Source organism: Protobothrops mucrosquamatus, unplaced genomic scaffold, assembly GCF_001527695.2.
Source record: "Protobothrops mucrosquamatus isolate PMUCROS unplaced genomic scaffold, P.Mucros_1.0 scaffold1401, whole genome shotgun sequence".
Lineage (NCBI taxonomy): Eukaryota > Metazoa > Chordata > Lepidosauria > Squamata > Viperidae > Protobothrops > Protobothrops mucrosquamatus.
In genome coordinates this window covers 185,264-208,436 of record NW_015387586.1, presented here as the reverse complement: position 1 = coordinate 208,436, position 23,173 = coordinate 185,264, and the positions used below count along the sequence as shown (strand labels likewise).

General features: G+C 35.2%; 1 protein-coding gene across 1 annotated transcript in view; it reads right to left on the bottom strand.

Moving 5' to 3' along the window:
- Positions 1-23,173, bottom strand: part of LOC107292677 (lipoxygenase homology domain-containing protein 1) — a gene marked incomplete in the record, with an annotated part of 170,360 nt that overhangs the window by 5,775 nt on the left and 141,412 nt on the right. The window contains 13 exon segments of the mRNA XM_029285202.1: positions 465-708; positions 2,060-2,138; positions 2,752-2,827; positions 3,237-3,394; positions 8,293-8,509; positions 9,134-9,312; positions 9,536-9,595; positions 10,780-10,987; positions 13,142-13,290; positions 14,698-14,803; positions 15,413-15,672; positions 17,020-17,272; positions 19,855-20,006. Of these exon segments, the coding sequence (XP_029141035.1) occupies positions 465-708; positions 2,060-2,138; positions 2,752-2,827; positions 3,237-3,394; positions 8,293-8,509; positions 9,134-9,312; positions 9,536-9,595; positions 10,780-10,987; positions 13,142-13,290; positions 14,698-14,803; positions 15,413-15,672; positions 17,020-17,272; positions 19,855-20,006 (2,141 nt within the window).

Here is a 23,173-nt window from a genome sequence, read left to right as displayed (position 1 = left end):
TATGTTATCTAAGACTCAGATGAAAAGAGTTACTTCCCCTTCTGCTATCCATTGGAAGAAACTGAAGAACGAACTGCTTCCTAAAATGGGGCTCCTCCAGTTCTTTTATCTCTTCCGCTTCCCTATTTTAATCTTCACATCAAGCTCACAAAGAATAAATAAGATTTCTAAAGACACTGTGCTGGACAAGGCTCATCCCAAGGAGACTTATCCCTCTATCTGTATAGCTCTAAATCTGGTTGTGCCACCAGTTTTTAAGGAAGCATTGGCCAGAAGAATATCAGCAAAAGGAATGTATAGTTTGTCATGTTATCTGTCATAAGATCAATGAATGAGATAGTAAATTGGTTTAGCATAATGCACAACGCTCTGTGCATGTGAATATCATATATATATATATATATATATATATATATATATTGCCAATTTAAAATAAATATGTTCACATGGGCAATATTACTTACCTTTCCTCTTTCAAAGGGATCTCGATGATCAAGAGAGGTTTTGAGCTGAATTAAATTAGATGTATCCATGTCTCCAAACAAAATGATATGAACATTGGCATCAGTTCCTGCCCCTCTTTTATCACCAGTGTACACTTTAATAATATGTTCTGTCAGATTTTCTGGTCCATTATCTTCTTTATTAACCAAAGAGAGGGGGATTTCTCTCCTTATTTCAGATTTATCAGTGTCCAGATGGAATGTTCTAAAAATAATTTTTAAAAACCAAGCCATATACAGAATTTGATATGAAATTTAATAAAGAAAAAACAAATGTTTTTTTTTAAAAAAGACTCCTTTCCTTGAGATCCAGTAATGCATCTTTCTTAACTCTGGTAACTTTAAGATGTGCAGACTTCAACCCCAAGAATTCTCTAATCAGCACACTGACTGGAGAGTTGTGGGTAATGAAATCCAAGTTGTTACCATTGAGAAATACTAGTTAAAAACTTGGAGATCATGAGTTTTAGTACTAACTTAGATGCAAAACCAGCCGATGACTGTGGGCCAGTTAGTCCCTTTCAGCTCTGGGATGAAGTTCTGAAAATGCTGCCAAGAAAACTGCAGGGCAATCACCAGGAATTAAAACTGACTTGAAGGGACACATTTAAGAAATGCCCATAACATAAAGAAGAGTATAATTAATGTTAATATGATGTCTCTGAATGTACTTTCTGAGTGGTAACATGAAGTTCACGATTTTCCAACTGTCACAGGTGTGAGTTTTGACAGGGTCTCCTGGCTGCAAACTATCATTGCCACAGCTGTTAAGGATGGAACCAATTCTCTAACAGCCAACAGTGGGCAGCAGAAGGGAGGGGTTAGATAGCAGCTGGAAAAAGGATAGTTTGTTTTATTCATGCTGGTGAAACTTTTCAAAAATCTCCCTGGCGGGTAAGCTTATCCTGCATGGCAACTTTTTATAAGATTCAAATTACTCTGTGTGATTTTTATATGTGCCTCCTATAAAAAACTATTTTTTCCCTTCAGTTGGATTTACCCTTTTCCTCTGCTGTTCTTCCCGTATCCCTTTCAGATTATAGGTTGTTTTGATGTAAACTGAGGCTTCAGGGAGTTCGCTAGGCCCCATTTACAAGTCTTGGTTCTGAATCTTACAAGGGCAGTTGTGAACAAATGCCTTTTCTACTTAATTACCACCGCACTATATCTTTTGGGGCAAGCAACACCCCTGCCCTTTTGGACTGCACACTTTTCCTCTAACAAATTGGTATGTTTGCAGTCTGCAGTGAGCTTTGTTTTGTTTTGTTTTGTTTTAAAAAAAGAAACATAGCAATGCAAATTAGAGCATTAACTTTAGCCAGGTAGTTTGCTACCTGACAAGGAGAACCAAAGGTTTCATCTCCTTTTCCTTTCAAGGTCTATGGTATTGAAAGCCTATGAGATTATTTTTGGCATATGAGTTTTAAAAAATCCAAGATATTACCTCCTTCCTCCTTGGTAGTAAGTACACCATAATAACAAAGTAAAGTATTGATCAGCTTTCCTTTCTTAATCCCCCAAATTTGCCCCTGGTGATTCATATTTCTCATACTCACTCGTTCACTTCAAATATGTACACAGGCTCTTGCTTTAAATTTTCCTTTAAGTGCAAAGCTTTAATTGCCAGTTTGCAAGCTGCATTAGAGCAATAGATAATTAAAACATTTTGTCATGCCAACACTACTATCAAATTATATTAAGGATCAGTAAATAATAGCATTACAAGTCTATACCTTCTTAAACCTTAAGTAGTTGCACTTAAATCACAAACTAGAGAGCTTTTCTATTTAATACATCCACAGCGTCTCCAACTATCATTACGCAACTGCATAATGCAACTGCAACTCCCATACTTATTGCAAATAGAAGGAAAGGTCTATAGGACTTATTTTCAAATAAATGTCATTTAAAAGATACGTTTCCTCCAAGTTCAGTGCCAGAACATGGAGTCTACATTTACAGAATGTCTGAGACTCAGTTCCTGGCATTTCTAAATTAAGCTGGGAGAACTGCTTGAAACTGTTAAAAATTGCTGTCCATCACCATGAATTATATTGTTCTAGATGGAACAAAGATCTTACTCAGCATAATGCTGTTTCCTATTTTTAAACTATTTAATGAAACCTCAAAGAAGTTATATTAGGTTATATAGTGTACTATTATATTATATACTACTTATTATACATATGCAGCATCAGTGTTAAACTGCAAGGTTCTCATCAATATTTTTGCAGTGAAAAAAACTTACATGATGTATTTTCAATGAGAAGGACAATTTTGTGCAATTTTCCCAAATCCACAGCATCTGTTTGACCTGTAAATAACTAAACATATCAGAAGATATTTCAATAAGGCAGAAATTACATATAAAATCTTTGTCTCTACCTATCTACCTTCCATCCATATCTGTCTGTCTGTCTGTCCGTCTGTCCGTCCATCCATCCATCCATCCATTTATCTATCTAGAACCAGTTTGGTGTAATGGCTAAGGTGTCAAGTTAGATACTAGAAGACCATCAATTCTAGTCCTGCCTTAAACTTGAAGCCAACAATAGTAAACCACTGCAGAAAAATCTTGCCAAGAAAACTGTAGGGACTACTCCAGGCAGTCACTAGGCATCAACGCTGATTTAAAGCCTAACCTAACCTATAAATATAATGCACATACACACATTTGGAACTGAAATATGTTTTTATTCTGTATTTTCAGATAACAGTAAAAAACTGAATTACCATCCCAACTTCTCCTTTCTCAATTGTAGATGATGGTGACAACAAAAGTCTTCGGTCTTCAGTGACTCCATTGGTTCCATATACAGACAGAGAGATAGGCACCATGTTTATTTTGCTCACATTATCACTGCAGAATATTTTTATATCATAGGTAATCACTGTAAAATAAAAAATGTTAAATCTGATATAACAGGTGCCATCATCATTCCATAATTCATTACTTTAATAATCTTTCCTGCTATATGCTAGTATTTACATGATGCAATATTTTCTCTGCATTAATTCATCATTAGTTAAGCGAGTGATATAACTAAAAACACATACTGAATATTTTTATATTCCCAAAGTGCTTTCGCTCCTTTCTCTCTTTTTAGCACTGATGAAAGCATTGTTAAAGCAGATACTTGAGTCTATTTGATCCGGTAATCCATCCAGATCTTTCATTTTGTCATCCACAAAGCCAAATATTGAACCATTCCCACAATCAAAGGATTTTGTATTCCAAATCTGAAGCACACTTTATCCAGTACATGAAAATTGCAATTATGCAAAATGATCATTGTAAAATCTGGAGGAATCGAAATATTAAGTAAAAAATAATGTTAGGATAGGTTTGGGGAGTAAGTATGTCAAATGAATGATACAGATAACACAGTAACAGAATCAATGCTTTGATTGATTGGCATCAGGATTCAAGTCTTGAGGGGCCAAATATAGTCAGGGCTCAGAGAAAGCACATTCCATTTTCTATGTGACATCCTGTTGTTGAAGGTGAAGTGAGTTTCAAAGATTGCTTGAAATATTCCTTTTTACCATAGTAAAACTGGATACTTTTACCATACTTCTAGAAATCTATTTTTTTAAAGATGTTTTTTTCTAGAAATCTAATCTGGTCACTCCTCTTTGGATAAGCCCTCTTTGTCAAAACCTTTCTTAAAATATGACAATCAAAACTGGGCTCAATGCTCTGTGCAGTTAACCAATTACTCCTCAGAATCTGATTTTATTACATTTCTGATAATGTAACTTGAAGATACATTTATTGTAGCAACCACATTATTCTGCTAATCAGTTAAAAAGATTTTTTAGATATTATATATCACCTAGTTATACATTTAGGAGCTTCATGACTGAAACAGACTAATAAAATAAATAGATATAATTGTGACTTTAAAAAAAGAACTTAATGTTCTTTTAAATGCTTTTCAAAATTAAACCAAAATATTACAAAGGTGTTTAAAAGGACTAGCTTGCAGAGATTGGCCAATGTGAGCAGGATAGGATTCCTATAAAGGTAGCCCTTGACTAACGACCACAATTGAGCCCCAAATTTATGTTTCTAAGTCAAACATTTGTTAAATGAGTTTGCCCCATTTTACGACTTTTCTTGCCCCTGCTATTAAGTGAATCATTGCAATTGTTAAATCAATAACACAATTGCTAAGTGACTCTGACTTCCCCATTGACTTTGCTTGTCAGACGATCGCAGAAGGTGATCACATGACCTTGGCACAGAGCAATGGTCATAAATATGAACCAGTTGCCAAGCATCTGAATTTTGATCATGTGACTATGGGGATGCTGCAATGGTCGTAAGTCATAAGTCACTTTTTTCAGTGCCATTGTAACTTTGAACAGTCACTAAATGAACTGTTATAAGTCAAGGACTACCTGTAATCTAAATCCACCCACCAAGAAGACCTTAGTTTCTGCACACTCTAGCCAATAGCATAGAATGACCAGAACATTTCCTCCTTGTGACTATGTCTATTTGGAGAAGGAAACAGTTTGAAATGTTCTGCAAGGTAAGCAGACTTCAACCATAAAGGGCTTTATATATCATTAGTAAAATCATGAAAGGCACCCTTGAGGCCACAGACCGCTAATGAAGCTCCTGAAGCATAGAGATGAGAGAACATTGGAAACCTTTGGAGCAAATGTGCTACCTATAGTAAAGGGAGTCCTCGGCTTACAACTATTTGTTTAGTGACTATTTGAAGTTACAAGGTCACTGAAAAAAGTGACTTACAACCAATACACAGCACTTACAATCATCGCAGCATCACCACAGTCACATGTTCAAAATTCAGATGCTTGGCAACCAGCATTTATTTATGACAGTTGCAGCATCCCAAGGTTGTGTGATTGCCATTATGTGACATTCCCAGCAGCTTCTGACAAACCAAATCAATGGAGGAAGTTGGATTCGCTTAATGGATTCTCACACAGTCATGGGATTGGTTGGTGCCATGAGAGATCTCCCTTTGCCTTTGTTAATTAACTTTTAACAGGGTTTATTCATTCCTGTGTCCTATATTTTTTAAAGAATTTTTAAATATTCTAATTTTAAAATGTTAACGTTATCACTTATATTTTTATATTTTGATGTTTTATTGTACATCGCCCAGAGTCCCTGTTTGAGAGGGATGGGCTCTTCAGAAATGTGCAGTGTAAATAAATAAATAATGGCTTCATGATTCACTTAACAACTATAGAAATTTGCTTAACAACTATGGCTAAAAGATCATAAAATCGGGTGTGGTTGACTTAACAACCATCTTGCTGAGCAATGGAAATTCTGGCCCCAGTTATGGTTATAAGTTGAGGATTGCCTGTAGCTGTATTTGCTTCAAAGAAGGCCCAACATAAAGTGAAGCTAGAGTTCAACCTGAAGGTAACCTGAACATGTGAGGCCATAGGGAAGACTCATGTGCCAGAAAAAGGCAGACCTACAGAGCTGTCTCAATTGACAGAAGCAATCCTACATCCCAATAGTTGTTACCTGGGATGACACAGTAAGAGATTGGTCTAAGTTACTTGGATCATAGATACCACATATACTTCCATTTTATACCTATGATATACTTATGACATTCCATAATTCATGGAATGAAACCCATAAGTATAGGTTTCTTTGATATAAATGTACATTTTAGAATTAATCATGCTGAATTTTATTATATTTATTTTGATGCAGTAATTCAGCCTGCTCAGAACCTTTTTATTCTGATTGTTTTATTAATATTGGCTACTCTTTATAGTTTTATATCATCTGTATTTGTGTATTTCAAGTCTGAATGGATGTAGAAAAGGTAGCTCAGTACGTATTTCACCACTAAAGTTAAATAAATCTATTCAGTCCATTTTACAGTTTTACAGGCCTTCACCAATCATTATAAATCTACAGTGTTGCAGCCACTCAACCAAATTGGCTCTCTGGTATTAATAATAATAAACTAAGTGGTTTCCTGAGAAAAGAACTCTTTGCCAACATCTGGACAATATTTTTACTGTCTGTAGGCACTAAATAGCAGATGGCTGATTGGCTGGAATAACTGGGAACACAGTTATATTGAGGGAATAAGCATTACAGTGATAAATGTACCAAACAGCAACATTCAGAAATAAACAGCTACAAAAGTATTAAGCTGATTTTGTCCCACTGAATTCAGTGAAACAGAATTAGTTTGAATCAATTCAACTAGCTTATGCAACTGGCTACTAATATTCACATGTCAGACAAATTTAATATTACTGTGAAATACTAGAAAAAATATATTGTATTTAAACAAAGGATTCTTATGATCCATGTATTAAATTATTTTGAGTCATTTGCACTTCAGTTACATAAAATATTTAGCATTTAATTCAACATGACTAATCATATAATGTAATAAAATATTTGAATTCAATGGCAATTATTTTAATTCTTCAGAAATATAAATTCATTTTTGCAAATGATTATATATGCATTACATTTCTACTTACTTTTTCCAAACACTCACCAATGTTTATATGTAATACCCAGTTTGATCATTTAATATTACTTATATATTCATCATAAAAAGCGACATGAACAGATTTTATAACTAGTATGTGCCAAATTTCCAGACTGTGATTTAGATCCATTTTTGTTGTTATTTGATAGATACATTTTCACATGCGTATCATTTCGTATGAAATTCAGTAGCACTGTTGAATACATGCCTGTACACTATTTCTCATACAGATACGATCCCATAAATGTATGGGGAATAAAAAAAAAGACTCTGCTATTAACAAGTTGGGATGTCTTCACACTGCTCTTATACACTTATCAGTCTATATACAGTTGACTGATAACTGGCTTTTTACTAGATTAAACCAACATTTCATTGATTTGCAGTGACAATATGGCCATATCATGGAATAATTTCTAATATATTAAATGAAGTGAGAGCCTACTACAAACAGCCTACAACCACATCTTTGGGGCATTTTGAAATAGCAACAAAGATGGGGGCCAATTATGTTTCATAGAGAAGGGGCCATCACCAGGAAGGCTCTTTTTCATGGTCCCACCAAATGTACTTCCCTAATAGAATTGGCCAACAACATAGCCTGCCTTTCTGCCCTGGTGGGCTGGATGGGTATAATGGGAAAAGGTGGTCCTTCAAATAGACTGGCCCCAAGTCAGTGATAACCAGTACCTTGACTTGTACCCGGAAGCAAACTGGCAGCCAGAACAGCTCCCACAAAAGAGGTGACACATACACAAGTCTAGGCTTGCAATAAATGGTGTGGGCCACTGCATTCTGAACCATTCAAATAATTGCTGGATATTGTGGCAGCACCTCTACAAATAGTAGCAAGTATCAATAATGGAATTTGAGGACTGTTCCAAGTTTTTCTTCACAAAAGGGAAGGGAACGCATCTCTCACATTGCTATCACACAAGACTCTTGTTTAAGTAATGCATAGGAACCAATATAGCTTTCAAAAATATACATTCTCATCTGTTATAAGTAAGTGTGCCCTAGACCTTTAAACCCTAGACCTATAATGGAAACAATTATACCTCTCTCTCCTCTGTAGTAAGTGCGTCTGCCACTAAACTAATCAAATGGAAGGTTTAACCTTAAAATATTGATCTGAAAATAGTAACTTTTTTCAATATATAGAAGCCTTGTCATTTTATGGCATAGTTAATTAAAGGAAATTAAGATGGATCCCCTTGATAAACATTTGAGTTGTAATTTCTGGAATACGCAGTGGCCAAATGCCAATGGATACATACCAGAAAGGGCTTTCATTAATGGCCATTCGATAGGGAACTCAATCCACTGATCTCCATTAAGAAGAGGAAATGTTTCATGTAATGAGAGACTAAAGGTATCAAGGGTTACAGTGTTCTGGATTTTGCAGTGATGAAACAATTGCCATATGCTTTCTCCCAAGAGATGAATCCCAATCTTCACTTTATAAAGCGTTCCTAGATCAGATGGGAAATATACCTAAAAGAGAATAGCAGAATAAGTAGTTTTCCATTATGATTAAAATGACATTAAATCATATTTTGAAATAACATTTTCTTAGGCATTGTCTATTCCTGCTGATCCAACAGGCTAAAATGGAAAGCTCCAAAAAAAATCTTACTTTCTAAGTCCACATCTCATTTTTTTAAAAGCATGGATTCATAAATAAAGAAAATCATGTGCAAATTCAAATCTTTGATGTTAATATGATAATACACATTAGTATTATCTTGCATTTACTGGTCTTTCTTAAATGTGTTCATTATAATATGTCAACAATGATGTTAAATGACATTTTATAAGATAATCAACAATATCAAGAAGAATAAAGAATTCAGGACTGGTTCTTTTTTGCATGAAGCAAGAATCAAATAGATAGTACCATAGCTTACTAACATAGGGTAGGAGATTTAAAGGAAAGAGTGAGAGAAAGCCACTGTTGTTGTGAACTCTCTAGATCATGCTTTGTGACACAGTTGCCTCACTCTACCTTAGTGGTAAGACTAAGATGGAAAGATTTCCTGATTAAATTTGTATGTTTTATCTCCATACAAATAATTTACATGTTCATTGGAAAGATAATGGAATACATATTTATTTTACATCAAATGTTAATTTGTCATCAGCTTGAATTCCTGTTTTACTCGTCAAGGAAATTGGTTCAGATTTGCCACTGTTTCCATAGAACACCCAAGTCAGTTTAGTAAAGTTTTCCCAAGATTCTTCAAATGCTTTTGATGAATCTTCATGACATGTAGTGCAAAATATCTTCCACAGACCTTCTAAACAAATAAAAGAAAATAGCATTATGGGAAGGATGTTCAAATTGGTTGAATCTAATATATATTAATCAGTAAATATGTTACATTAGAATGTTAGATAAGATATTTCACTATTTAAACATAATTATAAAAATTGATATTGCCAATAATAGCAAAGTATTTTAAAAACAAAATATTTATTTAAGCAGTCTGAGTCATCATGGATTGGTGTTACATAAAGTACCTGATTTCATGTTTTGGCTTTGTAATAATGAGGCAGTTGTGTTTCTCCTATCCAATACTTCTAATTAAAAAAGAGAAAAAGGGAGAGATTAATATTTATTTGTAAAAGAATACTGAAATGATCATATATGTGATAAACCTAGACATTTCTTAACTTACATTCAAATAATTGATAATCATATTTTCCTTAGAGAAATGGAGAAAATTTCTTGGAAGCTTAATGCAATACGCTGTGGTTTCTTAGTCCATGCAGAACACAGGCTTGTATCATCAGTTAATGTTAAACCAATGCCATAACTTACTGTACTGTGTAGCTGGGATCTTAATGGCTTAAATATACTAATATATTGAAATGTAGAACCGTTTGAGTGCACCAAGTCATGTCTTTAGTCTTATACCAGGAAAGCAGGAATAGTTATTTTTATATAGAAGTTCTTTTTTTACTTAAAATGAGGCCCTTGAATGCCTCAAAGTGCCTGTGAATAAGAAACAGGAAGAGAGAGAAGATGATGAACAAGAGAAGAAAAGGCAAAAAGCTGGTTGGACACATAATGCTTGACAAGCTTATAGTTGGAGCTATTGATAGAGTAAAGCTTAAGGATGTAATCATCAAGATCTTTGCCATTACATGCCAGCTTTTCCTGTCTCTGGCTTCCTGAAATGTGAAGGGATGGAAAAGGGTTTTTTTTGTTAAATCATTGGATGATGGGGCCATTCCTAGAGTGTAAGAAATATATGGTTGCATGGTTAACTTGGAATATATAAAACAAATGGAAACTTAAAAAAAACTTTTTAAAAGGTTTTGAGTTTTTCTATATATCTTAAGAAAGTTTTGAAAAAAACCAAAAGGTACAACAAGAAAGAAAATTGCCTATTGATAATAAATAATAGTTTATCAAACATATTAATATATCTCCTGAGCGGTAAGAATAATTGAGAACATTTCTTGATATTATAGCACTTCATCCAATCCTTTTTGAAGGAATCACAAAACAAAAATAGTTGATAACAGACACTTTCATAAATTTATGTTGCATTTGGTTGCAACTTGCAACATTTAATTAATATTCTACAATCTTATTGCTAAGTTGGCTTGTGCTGTTGCTGGCATAAGCAAAGATTCTGCATTGTGTGCTTTCTGTTATTCAAGCTTATAATACCTAGGAAAAAATGGCATGTTCTGCCATTAAGAAGGAGATTCTTCACAAGAAATTTCAAATGAGAGATGTCTCAGATAACACTGACCGGTAGCACTCAGAGTTACTGAGGCATATTTTTTCTTTTCAGTTGTGTCTTTCAGCCATGTCTGTGTCATAAAGAGTGTCTCTTTTCCTTCACATTGTGGTTCTTTCACTATAACCTTCTGGAGGTGCCAAGCAGAGCCTTTTCCTTTTTCCACAATAAGCTGACTCAGAGTTCCAATATCTACTGCTTCTATGGGAAAAACATCCACCTAGAAGGACCACAGTCAGCATACCAAGACTTAATAAACAGAAGAATGAGATTGATACATCCACTATAAAACTGTCAAGCTTATAAAAGCAACAGGAAAGTGAAGCTCAATGCTTTATTCTTATTTGACAACCATTAATCTGCATGCCAGCACCACCTTCCCTGATGTTCTAGGGGTGCTGTCAACCTTTAGATTACATTTGTAACAAAATTCTTCTCTGCAGAGCTCTGCAATCCATTGATTTAGCTATATGAACAATAAATGAATGAATGAATGAATGAATGAATGAATGAAATAGATTTTATATTTGAATGTTCTCATCAACACATCTGTAGTATATCTGGAGCTCCATGATTCCAAACAAGCATTAGATAGTAGCAAGGAGATTCAAAACACTGAACTACTTTACTGACATCAAACAATAATTAATTTGATTTTAGCCAGATGATAGCCCTAAATTTAGTAGTCCTGGAGAATGCAAAATATATGGACCCATTTTCAAGTGAGTTCATCATGAGCTCTGAAGGCTTGGTTGGCCCGATGGCTCATATGTGCTTTATGATCAACAGCAGAGGTGTTACTCTATTGGTTCTTGACTTCTCACAAGGTTTCATTACTGTCAATTATGGTAGTTTCCCATATTCAAGAAAGATTTGGGAATAGGAGCCATGCCTTTGCAGTAATATTCTTTCTATCCCTCAAGTAGATTTCATATGGAATTTCTTTGAGTCAACTGGTTCTGAGAACAAGAGTGTTTCCAGGTTCCATTCTATCTCCAATACTGTCAATATCTACTGTATATGAAAGTATTGGTGTAGAACCTCAGATTTAGAACTGGATATTATCAGTGTCGACATCCCTGATCAGGATGCAGTATGACTTCCTCAACTCTTCAGCCTGATTTGGCAGAAGTATCACAGATATGGCCTGATTAAATCAGAGTCTTATGCATACAAGGATTAAACAATACACTATAAATGACCACCTAGTGCAGTGATGGCAAACCTTCAAGAGACTGAGTGCCCAAACTGCAACCCAAAACCCACTGATGCATTGTCGGGTGCCGGGTGGGTGTGGCCCATTGGGTGGGCGTGGCCCATTGGGTGGGCGTGGCCCATTGGGTGGGCGTGACTGCAGTGGTAACGGCAGACTGGGTGGGACTAAAAACTTCAATCAATCAATTCCAACTTTGCAAGATCTTTTTTTTTCCTGCGAGAAGTTGAAATTGACTGATTGAACCTTTTTTTTTTGCACATGGTGGCGGAGGCCTAAAGCGAAAAGGTTTTATAAAACCCAGCTGAAGGCCTAGGACTGGGGTGACGGTGCGCATGCCCACAGAGAGGGCTCTGAGTGCCGCCTCTGGCACCCGTGCCATAGGTTCGCCACCACTGACCTAGCGTAATACAAGGATATTAGGGACTTTTACATATTCTGAAAGAATTGAAACTTCTTTTTTCTGTCCTTTCAAACTAACTAGTACTTGGTGCAGTGCTTGGTGGCCTTGAAGCCCAGTAGCTGTGTGTTTACACCATGTCTATTTTGGAAAGTAGTTCTTACTTCATCAGCTGCAATCTTGGTGTCAGGCTTATTGCTGACACCAAGATTTATTTCTCTATGACATCTTCAGGAAATGGTATGACATCTCTGAATGATTGCTTGCAGTGAGTAATGGAGAAGGTAAAGATAATTAATTGAAACTGATCACAGATTAGACAGCAGTGTTTATTGTGAGGAGTAAATCTGCCTTCTCCAAATGGGAATATGCTCTCGAAAAAGAATAAATAGGCAGTTTGGGGAAGAATGTGGAAATTTTTCTTTCTAATCTTACAGACTGAGGCAAAAGGCAGGAAGGCCTTTTACTAGCTTTCATTGATATAACAACCATAGATCTTTTCTTAAAAGACCTTTTTCTTAAACGTGGGTATTATAATCCAAATAATGGGTTTTTTTTGTTTTTGTAATGCCTTCTGATATTTCCCTCAAGACCATCTCTGTGGATGTCTACACTCCCTTGTTTCATCTCCATCTTCATGCTCCATCACATTATGAATTAGGATTGTATCCTGTCTAGTAAAGAGCACTTCTATATATCTCTCTAATTAGGACAAATCATACATATATATCCTTTTTTGTTTATTTATTTGAAAAGCTTACCTTTCCTTCAGAAAAGCATTCCTGCCCATTTCTGAGTACTTTTCTCCGGCCTGTGTCTCCCATTGTCCCTTTTAAAGTGACATACACATCAGAGTCTGTACCTGACTTTGAGGCGGAATCCGTTGAGATATACAGAATATATTGTTTAACTAAAGACAAAAAAAACCCCATATCAGTTTATAAACATATATTATATGGATATAATATTTAAAAGGATATAATATATTCTTTATATATTATAAAGGAACAAATATATTAGTAGTTGTTAATTAAAATATTTTCCCGTTATTTAAAAAAGCACTCAGAGCAACAGCTAACAAAAATATTAAAACAAGTTTAACTACAGCAGCAAACAAGAAATTAATTACTGGAAAATAGTATCACTTAAATGGTCTCTTTTGGATATATATAGATTTCTCAACTGTTCCTTAAAGAATTTGGTCTATGTGGATAGATTTCAATGTGCTGAAATGACTGGAAGAGACCAAGTACTCATTTCTTGTACATAAAACTGGAATTATGTGTATATATTAAACGTACTATTGGCTGCCACTGGAGGGGTCCCCATCAAATTAAATGCTAGCGATTATATTATAGTTTGTAGTTTCTTTCATTGAGTTGCTAAGCTCTCTCCGTAATTAGGAAATGTGCCAGGGTTATACAAAGAGAGGCTTGGCTTTGATAAAGATTTGTGCAAAACATCTTTTGACTCACAAAACAACCTGCCTTTTATCTTCTAAAATATACAAGAAGAAGCTTCAGCATATGTATGACATCTACACATAAAGTTGAGTAAATTGGAATTGCTGACAAGGCCTCCAAGCAAAACTAAACAATTCATATCCCCTTTGTTTACAAGATAATTTTAATGAAAATTATGTCCTGCCTTGTCAGTTGTTTATCTACCACTTAGACTGGTTTACAACACGGGTGTCAAACTCACAACGTCACGTGATGTGTCGCGACATATCGTGACTTTTTTCCCATTGCCGGCAATGGGGTGGGCGCAGTTTTGGCATGACGCATCCGGCAGTTTGACACCCCTGGCGTACAACAATGGAAATCAATTCTAGACAATATAATATAAGAACAAACCATAACAGAGAACACAACTAAGAATCTAAATCACAATAAAAAAGAGTCATATTATAACAGCAGGTTGATAGTCTTTCTGCTCTCCCATCCTTTTCCAACTTTTGTTCCTTGGAGAAAAATAGCTTTGCATATGGCAAGAATTGCTGGCAATTACTGTTAGTATTGGCATTATACAAAGAAGATATTTTAAAGAACTGCAATAGTGCCACAAAGAAGGAACCATGATTCAAACAGTCTAGTAAAAAAAAGTGGAATGTAACATTTACTCTTCTTTCTTAACTGTTATCTGGCATCAGCCACAGCGTCTAGTATGTAATTTTAAGAATTGAAGCCTAAACTGGCTTACTATAGTCTTTTCATTCCTTTTTCCTTTTTGTGTTACTTTTCAACTCCACATAGGAGTCAAGTGTCCTTTGTAAGCTTTTGTGGAAGTTGTTTTGACTGTTTGGTAAGTAACAAACCTGTTAAAAACCTGGTGCCAGTTATAAGAATGGGAAATTCAGCTACTGTGCATCCTTTATTATCTGGAAAATCTCGGCAGCAAGGGATTTCTAAAGTTTCCTTTGAGAAAAATAAAACTTCGAAGTGGATATCTTTTATTCTTTTATTATATACGTATTAGTTTAGTCTGGAACTTTTACTATCAAATAGAGCCTTTAACTTTGAGAAAAGTAGTATAAAGGATTACAGATAATTTGGTAAACTAAGATTCCGAGACTTCACAGGAAACCGACACTGGAGGAGTTAAATTAATAAGACCTTAACAGAACCAGAAATGTTATGGCCAGTTTGGAATTGTGTTAAGACAGACATGTTTACTAATGACAGTACACACAAAAAAAATACTGGAAATGCTGCTTACAATATACAGCATTTTTTACTATCACAAATACAATATAAAGATGCCTCCAACCCAAGTTGTTTCTTGGATACCAGTAGAAATATGAATTTTATACAGGAATAAATAGGAGATTCTATAGTTCCTGCTATAGTATGGAAACCATATCATAATGTGTTGGATCAAGACTTAATATTTAGAGTTACTGAAATCAATGAGATTTGTTGTGACATGGGATGATTAAAAAACCATTTATGTATGGGTAACCCCAGATCATGTATGTCTATGAATAAATTTTGAATTATAAAATTAAAGAACATTTGCGTAAAAGTATGTACTAATGCGTAATTAAATTTTACCTCATGACAATGCCATGTTTCTCTGTCAGAGTCTTCTACTTCCAAGCGAATTTTGCAAATCTTATTAAATTTCTTATCTAGCTCCAAAGATGTATGGTAAGTTTTAGCCCTCTTAAATGATCCTTTGGGAATGAAGACTGAAGATGATGTACCTTTGTCATCACATACTGTCAGAATTAATTTAGGGTTCCCGTAATTGTCTGACATTTCCCTAGTTATAACAGTGACATCCCAAGTCCCTAGAAATCAACAAGAAATAATTTGTTTGCAATGCTACATCTGAAATGTAAAAAATGCTTAATTGTTTATCAGTTCTGTAGTATAATTATGATGTTTTGCATATATAAGGTGGATGGAATAATTGATTTTGATAATTGATAATGTTTAATTACATTATCTTGTAGAGTAATACAATATTATAATTCATATAACACTCATAGATAGATTTTTTTCTTCACAAAAATATCTGAGGAAGACACTATTTTCATTTTATAGAAACTTTTAATTCAAAGATAGGATTTAGCTGGTAACTGAAGACGTTGTCATGGAAGTCCTTGTCGTTGTGTCCTCTGAATATAACTACAATGTTATGTTTATGAAAAGCACCATGCCTGAATTCAAAGTTGCTTCAGCCATGGATCATTTTGAATTAAAGATTTTCTCCAATTAGAAATTTAAGGTAACCCAATTAATAAGCTGCTGCTTTTGTGAACACATAGCCAATGAAAACACTCTAGAAGATCTATATCCCTTGCTACTTGAATTCTTTTATTTGCCACACTCCTTGTTTTAACTAATCAAAATTAAAACAGTGTTTCAAATATGAGTGTGTATTGGTACAGTACTACAGAAAAAACAAATACAATGATTTTTGAGTATTTAATACAATGCATTTTTGAATATACATGTTCCAAAGAGTTTATTCCTTCTAAATAGAGACCGCCTCCTGCCGCAGAGTACCTCCCATCGACCGGTACGCTCCCATAGAGTGGGTCTCCTCAGGGTGCCGTCAGCCAGACAGTGCCGGCTGGCGACCCCAAGGGGGAGGGCCTTCTCTGTGGGAGCTCCCACCCTCTGGAATGAACTGCCCCCAGAGATCAGGGTTATCCCTGATCTCCCTTCCTTTCGCCGCGNGAATGAGTATTGAGTTAATATTTTTCTTTGGAGTAGTAATATGATCGTTTCAATTAATAAAAATTTAAAGCACCATTCCCAAATGTGACTGGGGGAAAGAAAGAAAACTCAGCTAGAATAGGTGAGGAAATAGCCTCAAATCCAATAGCCTTATGTCTCATGCATAGAGAATTCTGTATTTTCTTTTCTCTCTCCATGGTGCATTCAATCCCCACATCTCATTTAAAACATTGATTATACTTTTTAATCTTTCCATGTGCTTATCTATTTTCATTTACATATTATAACTGCATTACCCAGCTTTACAAAATGCCAAGGATATACAGTTTGCATTAAAGATATTGTTCTGATAAACCTGTCTACATGCTTTTTTTTATTCTTAGTAGATCCAACCTGGTAGGACAAAGATGCATCAAAATAGAAGCTTGAAAGCATTTTATTGTATATCTTACCATGAATATCTTTTGTCAGACTTTCTTTATTGGTTTTTCCAAGAAGCTGCAGTTCTCGTTTCATCTTTCCATCACCAACACCGCTGTCCAACCATTGGTGGCATGAGAATACATATTGACTATCGCTCTTCTCCAATTCTTGTATCAAGATTTGGTCAAGGTACCATCCAGCTCCATAACCAGAGTTATTGTGTTCCACCAACACTGAGCTTAACATCCCAAGATCAATTGCTTGGATAGCAAAGGTACTTATCTATTTTTGGAGTGAGAGTGAAGGGAATTACCAACAATTAGGAAGACATTCATATTAATAGAAACATAATTATAGCATCCATGATGATTATAGCATCATTCCTGTTAGGGAATGAATCTATATTATTTGAGAGAGAAAAGGAATGGATGGATAATCCTGGCTGATCTCTTAAATGGTAAGCAAAGAATGGATCCAGCTAGTATTTGGATCACCACCATAATCCAGGACTTTTTAAAAACTGAAGAAAAGGCAATGTAAAATGCTTCCCTGTTGTTGCCAAGGCAGTAGCATGACTATATCTATGTTGTCACAAGAAATTAAGCTTGACTCAAAGGAGACTTTTTTTCAATGAATGAATGGAAGGAACTGTAGATGCCAGTGATAGTAACAAGATGACCAGATGGATGATAGCAGCAGCATATTTTGGCAATCAATATAGTACCAGATTAAAACAAATTAAATAAAACCTCAAGAAAAAAAATTGAAAGTATATTTAACTTTAAAAAATCAGATTTATAGATCTTTTAAAATCTAAATATTAATTAATACTCTTCAGGAAAGATTGCATTTTTCTTCAACAAAAAAAAAAGAATAACTGATATTTTTACCTTTATATATTTAGTTACCATCGTACAAATCAGTTACCATGGCAAATGCTATCCTTAATGAGCAAGTATATGAAAAAGACCAAAATAGGTAACAGGCATGAAAAACATATTGAAAATAACTTGGAACATTTTAGCACTTTTGAGTTTGTTATGGAAATTGTAGATCCTGTTGTGCCAGTATATACACTCATACATAATACTAATTCTGGCAATATTAATCTTTCTTTTATTTATTCTTTTCCAGTTTCAGATCCATTATTAAGCACATTCTGTATCACAATAACATAGATTTGTGAAACAGTTGTCCAAGAGACACTTTGTTATCAACAGATTCTCCTCATGATGGAGGAAATTTTAGTTTTCACAATTTACTAAACTTTTATGTTATGCCATTTATTCCTTTGTGGAAATGCTAGCTGCTGAAAGACAAAAGTGATTCTATAGAATTGCCTTTCCTAATTTAAATTTTGCTTCAACCAGGTGAAAAGAACATTTAACCCATTAAACCAATAAAAGCAGTTAGCTATAAAGATAGTAACTCAAGTGATAGTACCCACTTTTGTTTTTTTATGATGTAATCAAATTCTTTGTTTTTCTTTTATTAAAATAACTAGGGCAGCCTAGAGCTTGCAGTGGTGTCAGAATAGTGATCACATAATCACAGAGAGGCTGCAGTGGCTGCAACTATGAAGATCCATCCTTGTTCAGTGCCATTGTAAAATTTGGTTGCTGAATGAATAGTTGTTCATTGAGAACTACCTACATCTCTAAAATAAGGGAAGCGAATGCAAATGAATTTTGCAAGGATGAATAGAAGTTTGGAAATTGGCATTGAATCAATAATGGTTTGCAAACACTATCATCATCCTAGGGGGTAGTTAAAAAATCAGCATCTGAAAAGGTTTTTAAATGTCCTCTTAGAATTCTTTAATATAAGACATTCCAGAAATCTCTTGGGTAAGTAAATCAATTGCTTAGCTAATTTTACATTAATTTTTAATTACCAGAGATCTGTAATCAAACAGCAGGACATTGTATTAATTAGATTTGGTGTGACCAGAAAAAGGGTAGGTTATACTGAAAGCAGATATCTCATGTTACATTTCTTATTCAGGCTTTCTGCGGCTTAGCATTCAGACTTTGTTGGTCATAATTTAAGAAATAGATATAACAATCATGGCATCCTCTGTCAATAGGTAGACCAATATTCACTAAAGGCCATAGCAGTATAATATGGATATCTCTCTTCTTCTCAACAATAGTTGTTTCATTAGAATAGCTGCAAAAAGTAACTTGCACTGGGACTTTTTCAAAGAATTAACAGTTCTTTTACTATAAAGCATTTTAATGACTTAAGCTTTTAAAAATGATAGTGAACATATCATGACTTAGGAATTTGTACTACAGGTGCTTTTGTAAATGCAGTGAACTAGTGTACATTGAAAGCAGCCAAGAATTAATTTTCATTGAAAGCAAATCTGTCTGCAAAAGATCTTGAGTTTTGCAATATGATAGCTACTAAATCTTTTGATGGGTGTGTCAACATGTTGAATGTATGAACATAAACAGATTGGTTTCATAATATTAAATACTTTCTCATATACCCTTTTATCCAGGATTATAGTTCTTGGATGATTGAATGAGATAACTAATTACTTCTGACAGCTTAAGTATTGTCCTAATTTTCTACAAATATATGGCATTACACATGTTTTGAGGGTGGCAGTAAGTGGCCTTTGTTTCCTTCATTTTGGGAATGAGGGATAATTGTGGAGATAGGGCACACATCTGAAGATCAGGATTGTGCTTCAGAATTTTTCAGGTCTTCACATAATGGCATGAGTGAGAGGAGTTTGAGGCTGTAATACTTTTCTCTTGTAACTAAATTGGTATGTTTTGGCACATGGCTGTTCTACATTCCAATGAAATATCTACAAAATTTCTGAAGCATAACTACACGTGTTCCATACTTACCTGACCCTTTTCAAACTGTGGGCATGATTTTGAATGCTTCAGTTTCCTTTTGTAAGAGTCTCCATTCTTTCCAATTAGCGCAATAAAGATATTTGCATCTGTTTCAGATGCTGGTAATGTTCCTGTATAAACACTGATTGAATAAGTAATTTCTGTAATAGAACATCAGATGAAAGAACATATGAAAAGAATCCATATAAAAAAAGAAATAAAACAATCACTCACATATTATTTCATAGACTAAATGGTACTTAGTGCTACATCATAAATCTGACCATGGTTCTCAACCTTGGCAACTTTAAGATATGTGGACTTCAACTCCTAGAATTATTTGGCCAGCATGATGTACACTCATGTACAGACTAAAGCTGTATATTAAATTCTGTTGCTTGTAGACCTAAAGAAGACCCCAAGCAAATGTAAAATTTAACACTTTAAAATATTTGACAGACTTTAAACAAAAATTAAAAGAAGAAAACTGCCTGTAAAATATACTCAAAACCTCTAATTTTGCTGTGCCGTGGCTTGTAGCAAAGTATCTCACTTGAGCATTAACATAATAAAATAAAATTGGTATGCATGTTTAGAGAACAATTCAACAATCTGAATTTTCAACAGCTCACCATCCTTTTCTATTCCAATAGAAGATAACAGAGAAAATGCACATCATATTATAAAGCACTATCTGCTTTGACTAAGATATCAGAATTAAAATGTTATGCATATTCATTTTTCAAATCAGCATACGCACTAAATAATAGCATGCATTTCTAAGTCAGTGCAAAAGATATAACATGAATAGGTTGATTCATACATTGTGTTAAGCCATGAATTGTTTGTTGAATTAAACTCAATATTTTTGTTAAATTCACTAACTTTGTGTTAAGTTAGTCTCATTATGGCTTGGCACAGTGTGTAAAGCCAACTACTATTAAAAATCAACCCTGATACAGATGATGATAATGTAATATGCTTGTTGTTGATGACTCAGTCATTCCTAACCTCTTCTATCTTTTTCCATTGCCATTCTGTATTTATTTACTTCACATGGAATCCCATCTTAAACAAATAATGGTATGTGTGTATGTGTGTTTAAAACAAAATGGATACATAAAATAACATAATGTAAAAATCACAAGGCAATGCATAATTAAAAATGACCAAGGCTCCTCATAAACTATCTTTCAGCATAAAAACAAACACACAAAATAGGCTCCATAAATCTTCTGACTTCTGAAAGAAAAGTCAGGCTTCAAGACCTTCTGGAATGCCAACAATGTGCTTGGGAGGGGGGGAGGAATACCCAATTTTTTGGGAGAAGCCTGTTGCAAAGCATGTGTCATGACAGAGAAGGCATACTTCTTGGGTACCACTAGTTGACTGTTTCACAGAAGGGTCCCAGAGCATGCCCACCATGCCAGAACTGGAGGCATAGGCATAAACCATTGGGAAAAGCAGTCTTGTAAATAATCTAATCTGGTAACAAACAGCACCTTGAACTGACCCCTAGAAACCTGCTGGTATCCAGTGCAGCTCACATAGCAGTAAGGCACCCCAAAATCCATGAACCAGCAATAGTTCCTGAGTGCATTGTAATAGTCTAACCAGGAAATGATGAGGACATGAATGACCGTGGGCAGAACCTTCCAATCTAGGAATGGGTGCAACCGGCACACAAGATAATCTTAGGGCAGCTAAGCATGTAGAATCCTTACTATACATTTTGGGACTACCTCAGTCCCTTTTCTTGGACTTCTTCTGATTCTGAGATACACTTAGGCCTACTATTACTTTCTTTTTTGAATATAGAGCCTTTACTGCCTACAGCAGTGATGGCGAACCTTTTAGAGACCAAGTGCCCAAACTGCAATCGAAAACCCACTTATGTATTATTGGGTGCCGAGTGGGTGTGGCCCATTGGGTGGGCGTGGCTGCGGTGGTAACGGCAGATTGGGTGGGACTAAAAAGTTCAATCAATCAATTCCAACTTTGCAAGATCTTTTTTTTCCTGCGAGAAGTTGAAATTGATTGATTGATTAAACCTTTTTTTTTTTTTTGCACACGGTGGTGGAGGCCTAAAGTGAAAAGGTTTTATAAAACCCAGCTGAAGGCCTAGGACTGGGGCAATGGCATGCATGCCCACAGAGAGCGTCACCACGGGTCTACAGTATGCCCCCCCAAAATATCAGAGGCTTTTTATTTGTTTTATTTGGTACAGGATGGTATCATATATTGTGACAGCACAAGGAAATAAGATATCAAAATAAGAGTCACAGTATGTTATAAATTAATGGTATCCTCTATGCATGTATCTGCAAGAAACAGGAATTTTGAAGTTTAGTTGGGAATAAGCAACTAATGGTGGGTCTAACAGGAATCTAGCGATCTCCTACTGCTCCAATTGCACCTTCTCAAAATTTTCTAGATATTGTTTCACTGTCCCCCAAGACACCCCTTGGGGTCTGTGAAATCAAAATTATTTGCCAACCAATGTTGAGAAATAATACAATATTAAAATCCCATTAAATAGTTGTGAGAAGCAGTAGCAGCAGTGAATGCGACAATTTTAATTTGTAATATGATAAATATTGATAAATATAATTCATATTTTTTAAAAGTGGGAAAGGATCCTGAGAGAAAAAAGCTAAAGAAACACTAGCCTGACTGGGGACAATTTTAATCTCCTTTTTTTTCTTTTGCATGAATGTGTAGCTAGAAAATTTACACAGCAAAACTGACATTTTAAGCTTTGTATTGTCCCCCTTAAAAACTCAACATTTTCTGAAATGGTATAGGGTCTCCTGCTGTTGGACTAGAAGACCTCCGAGGTCCCTTCTAATTCTATTATTCTGTGTTCCATAATCTAATTTTTCCTAGTTCTAGTGGAATTTAATAGGCAAAGGAATGATGATGATGATGATAATACTAATACTGACTTCCGGTGGCTGCCGGCAGCCGATGGAGGCAATCTGACAGCCTCCCGTCAGCGTTCTATGTAAAAGCCGGCAAAACAGCGCGTATCAGCTGTTTGCCGGCTTCAGCCTTCTTCTCGGGCAAAGGGAAGAAGGTGAGCTGCTGGTGAGTAGGCGTAGAGTTCCCTAGTCTCCCTGAGGGCTCTCAGGGAGATGTAGGTGTGAACTCCGCCGGAGCTCACAGCCATCTCCATAGATCGGGACGTCTTCGTTCTAACGAAGCAAGACGCCGTTTCCACCTCCAATGCTAAAGATTTGAACTGTGAGTAAAGCTCTAATAGACAGAGCTTACCAGGAACGCTGGATTTTTTGGATAAAGTTTCAACTCTAACTCGATCTTTTTAAAG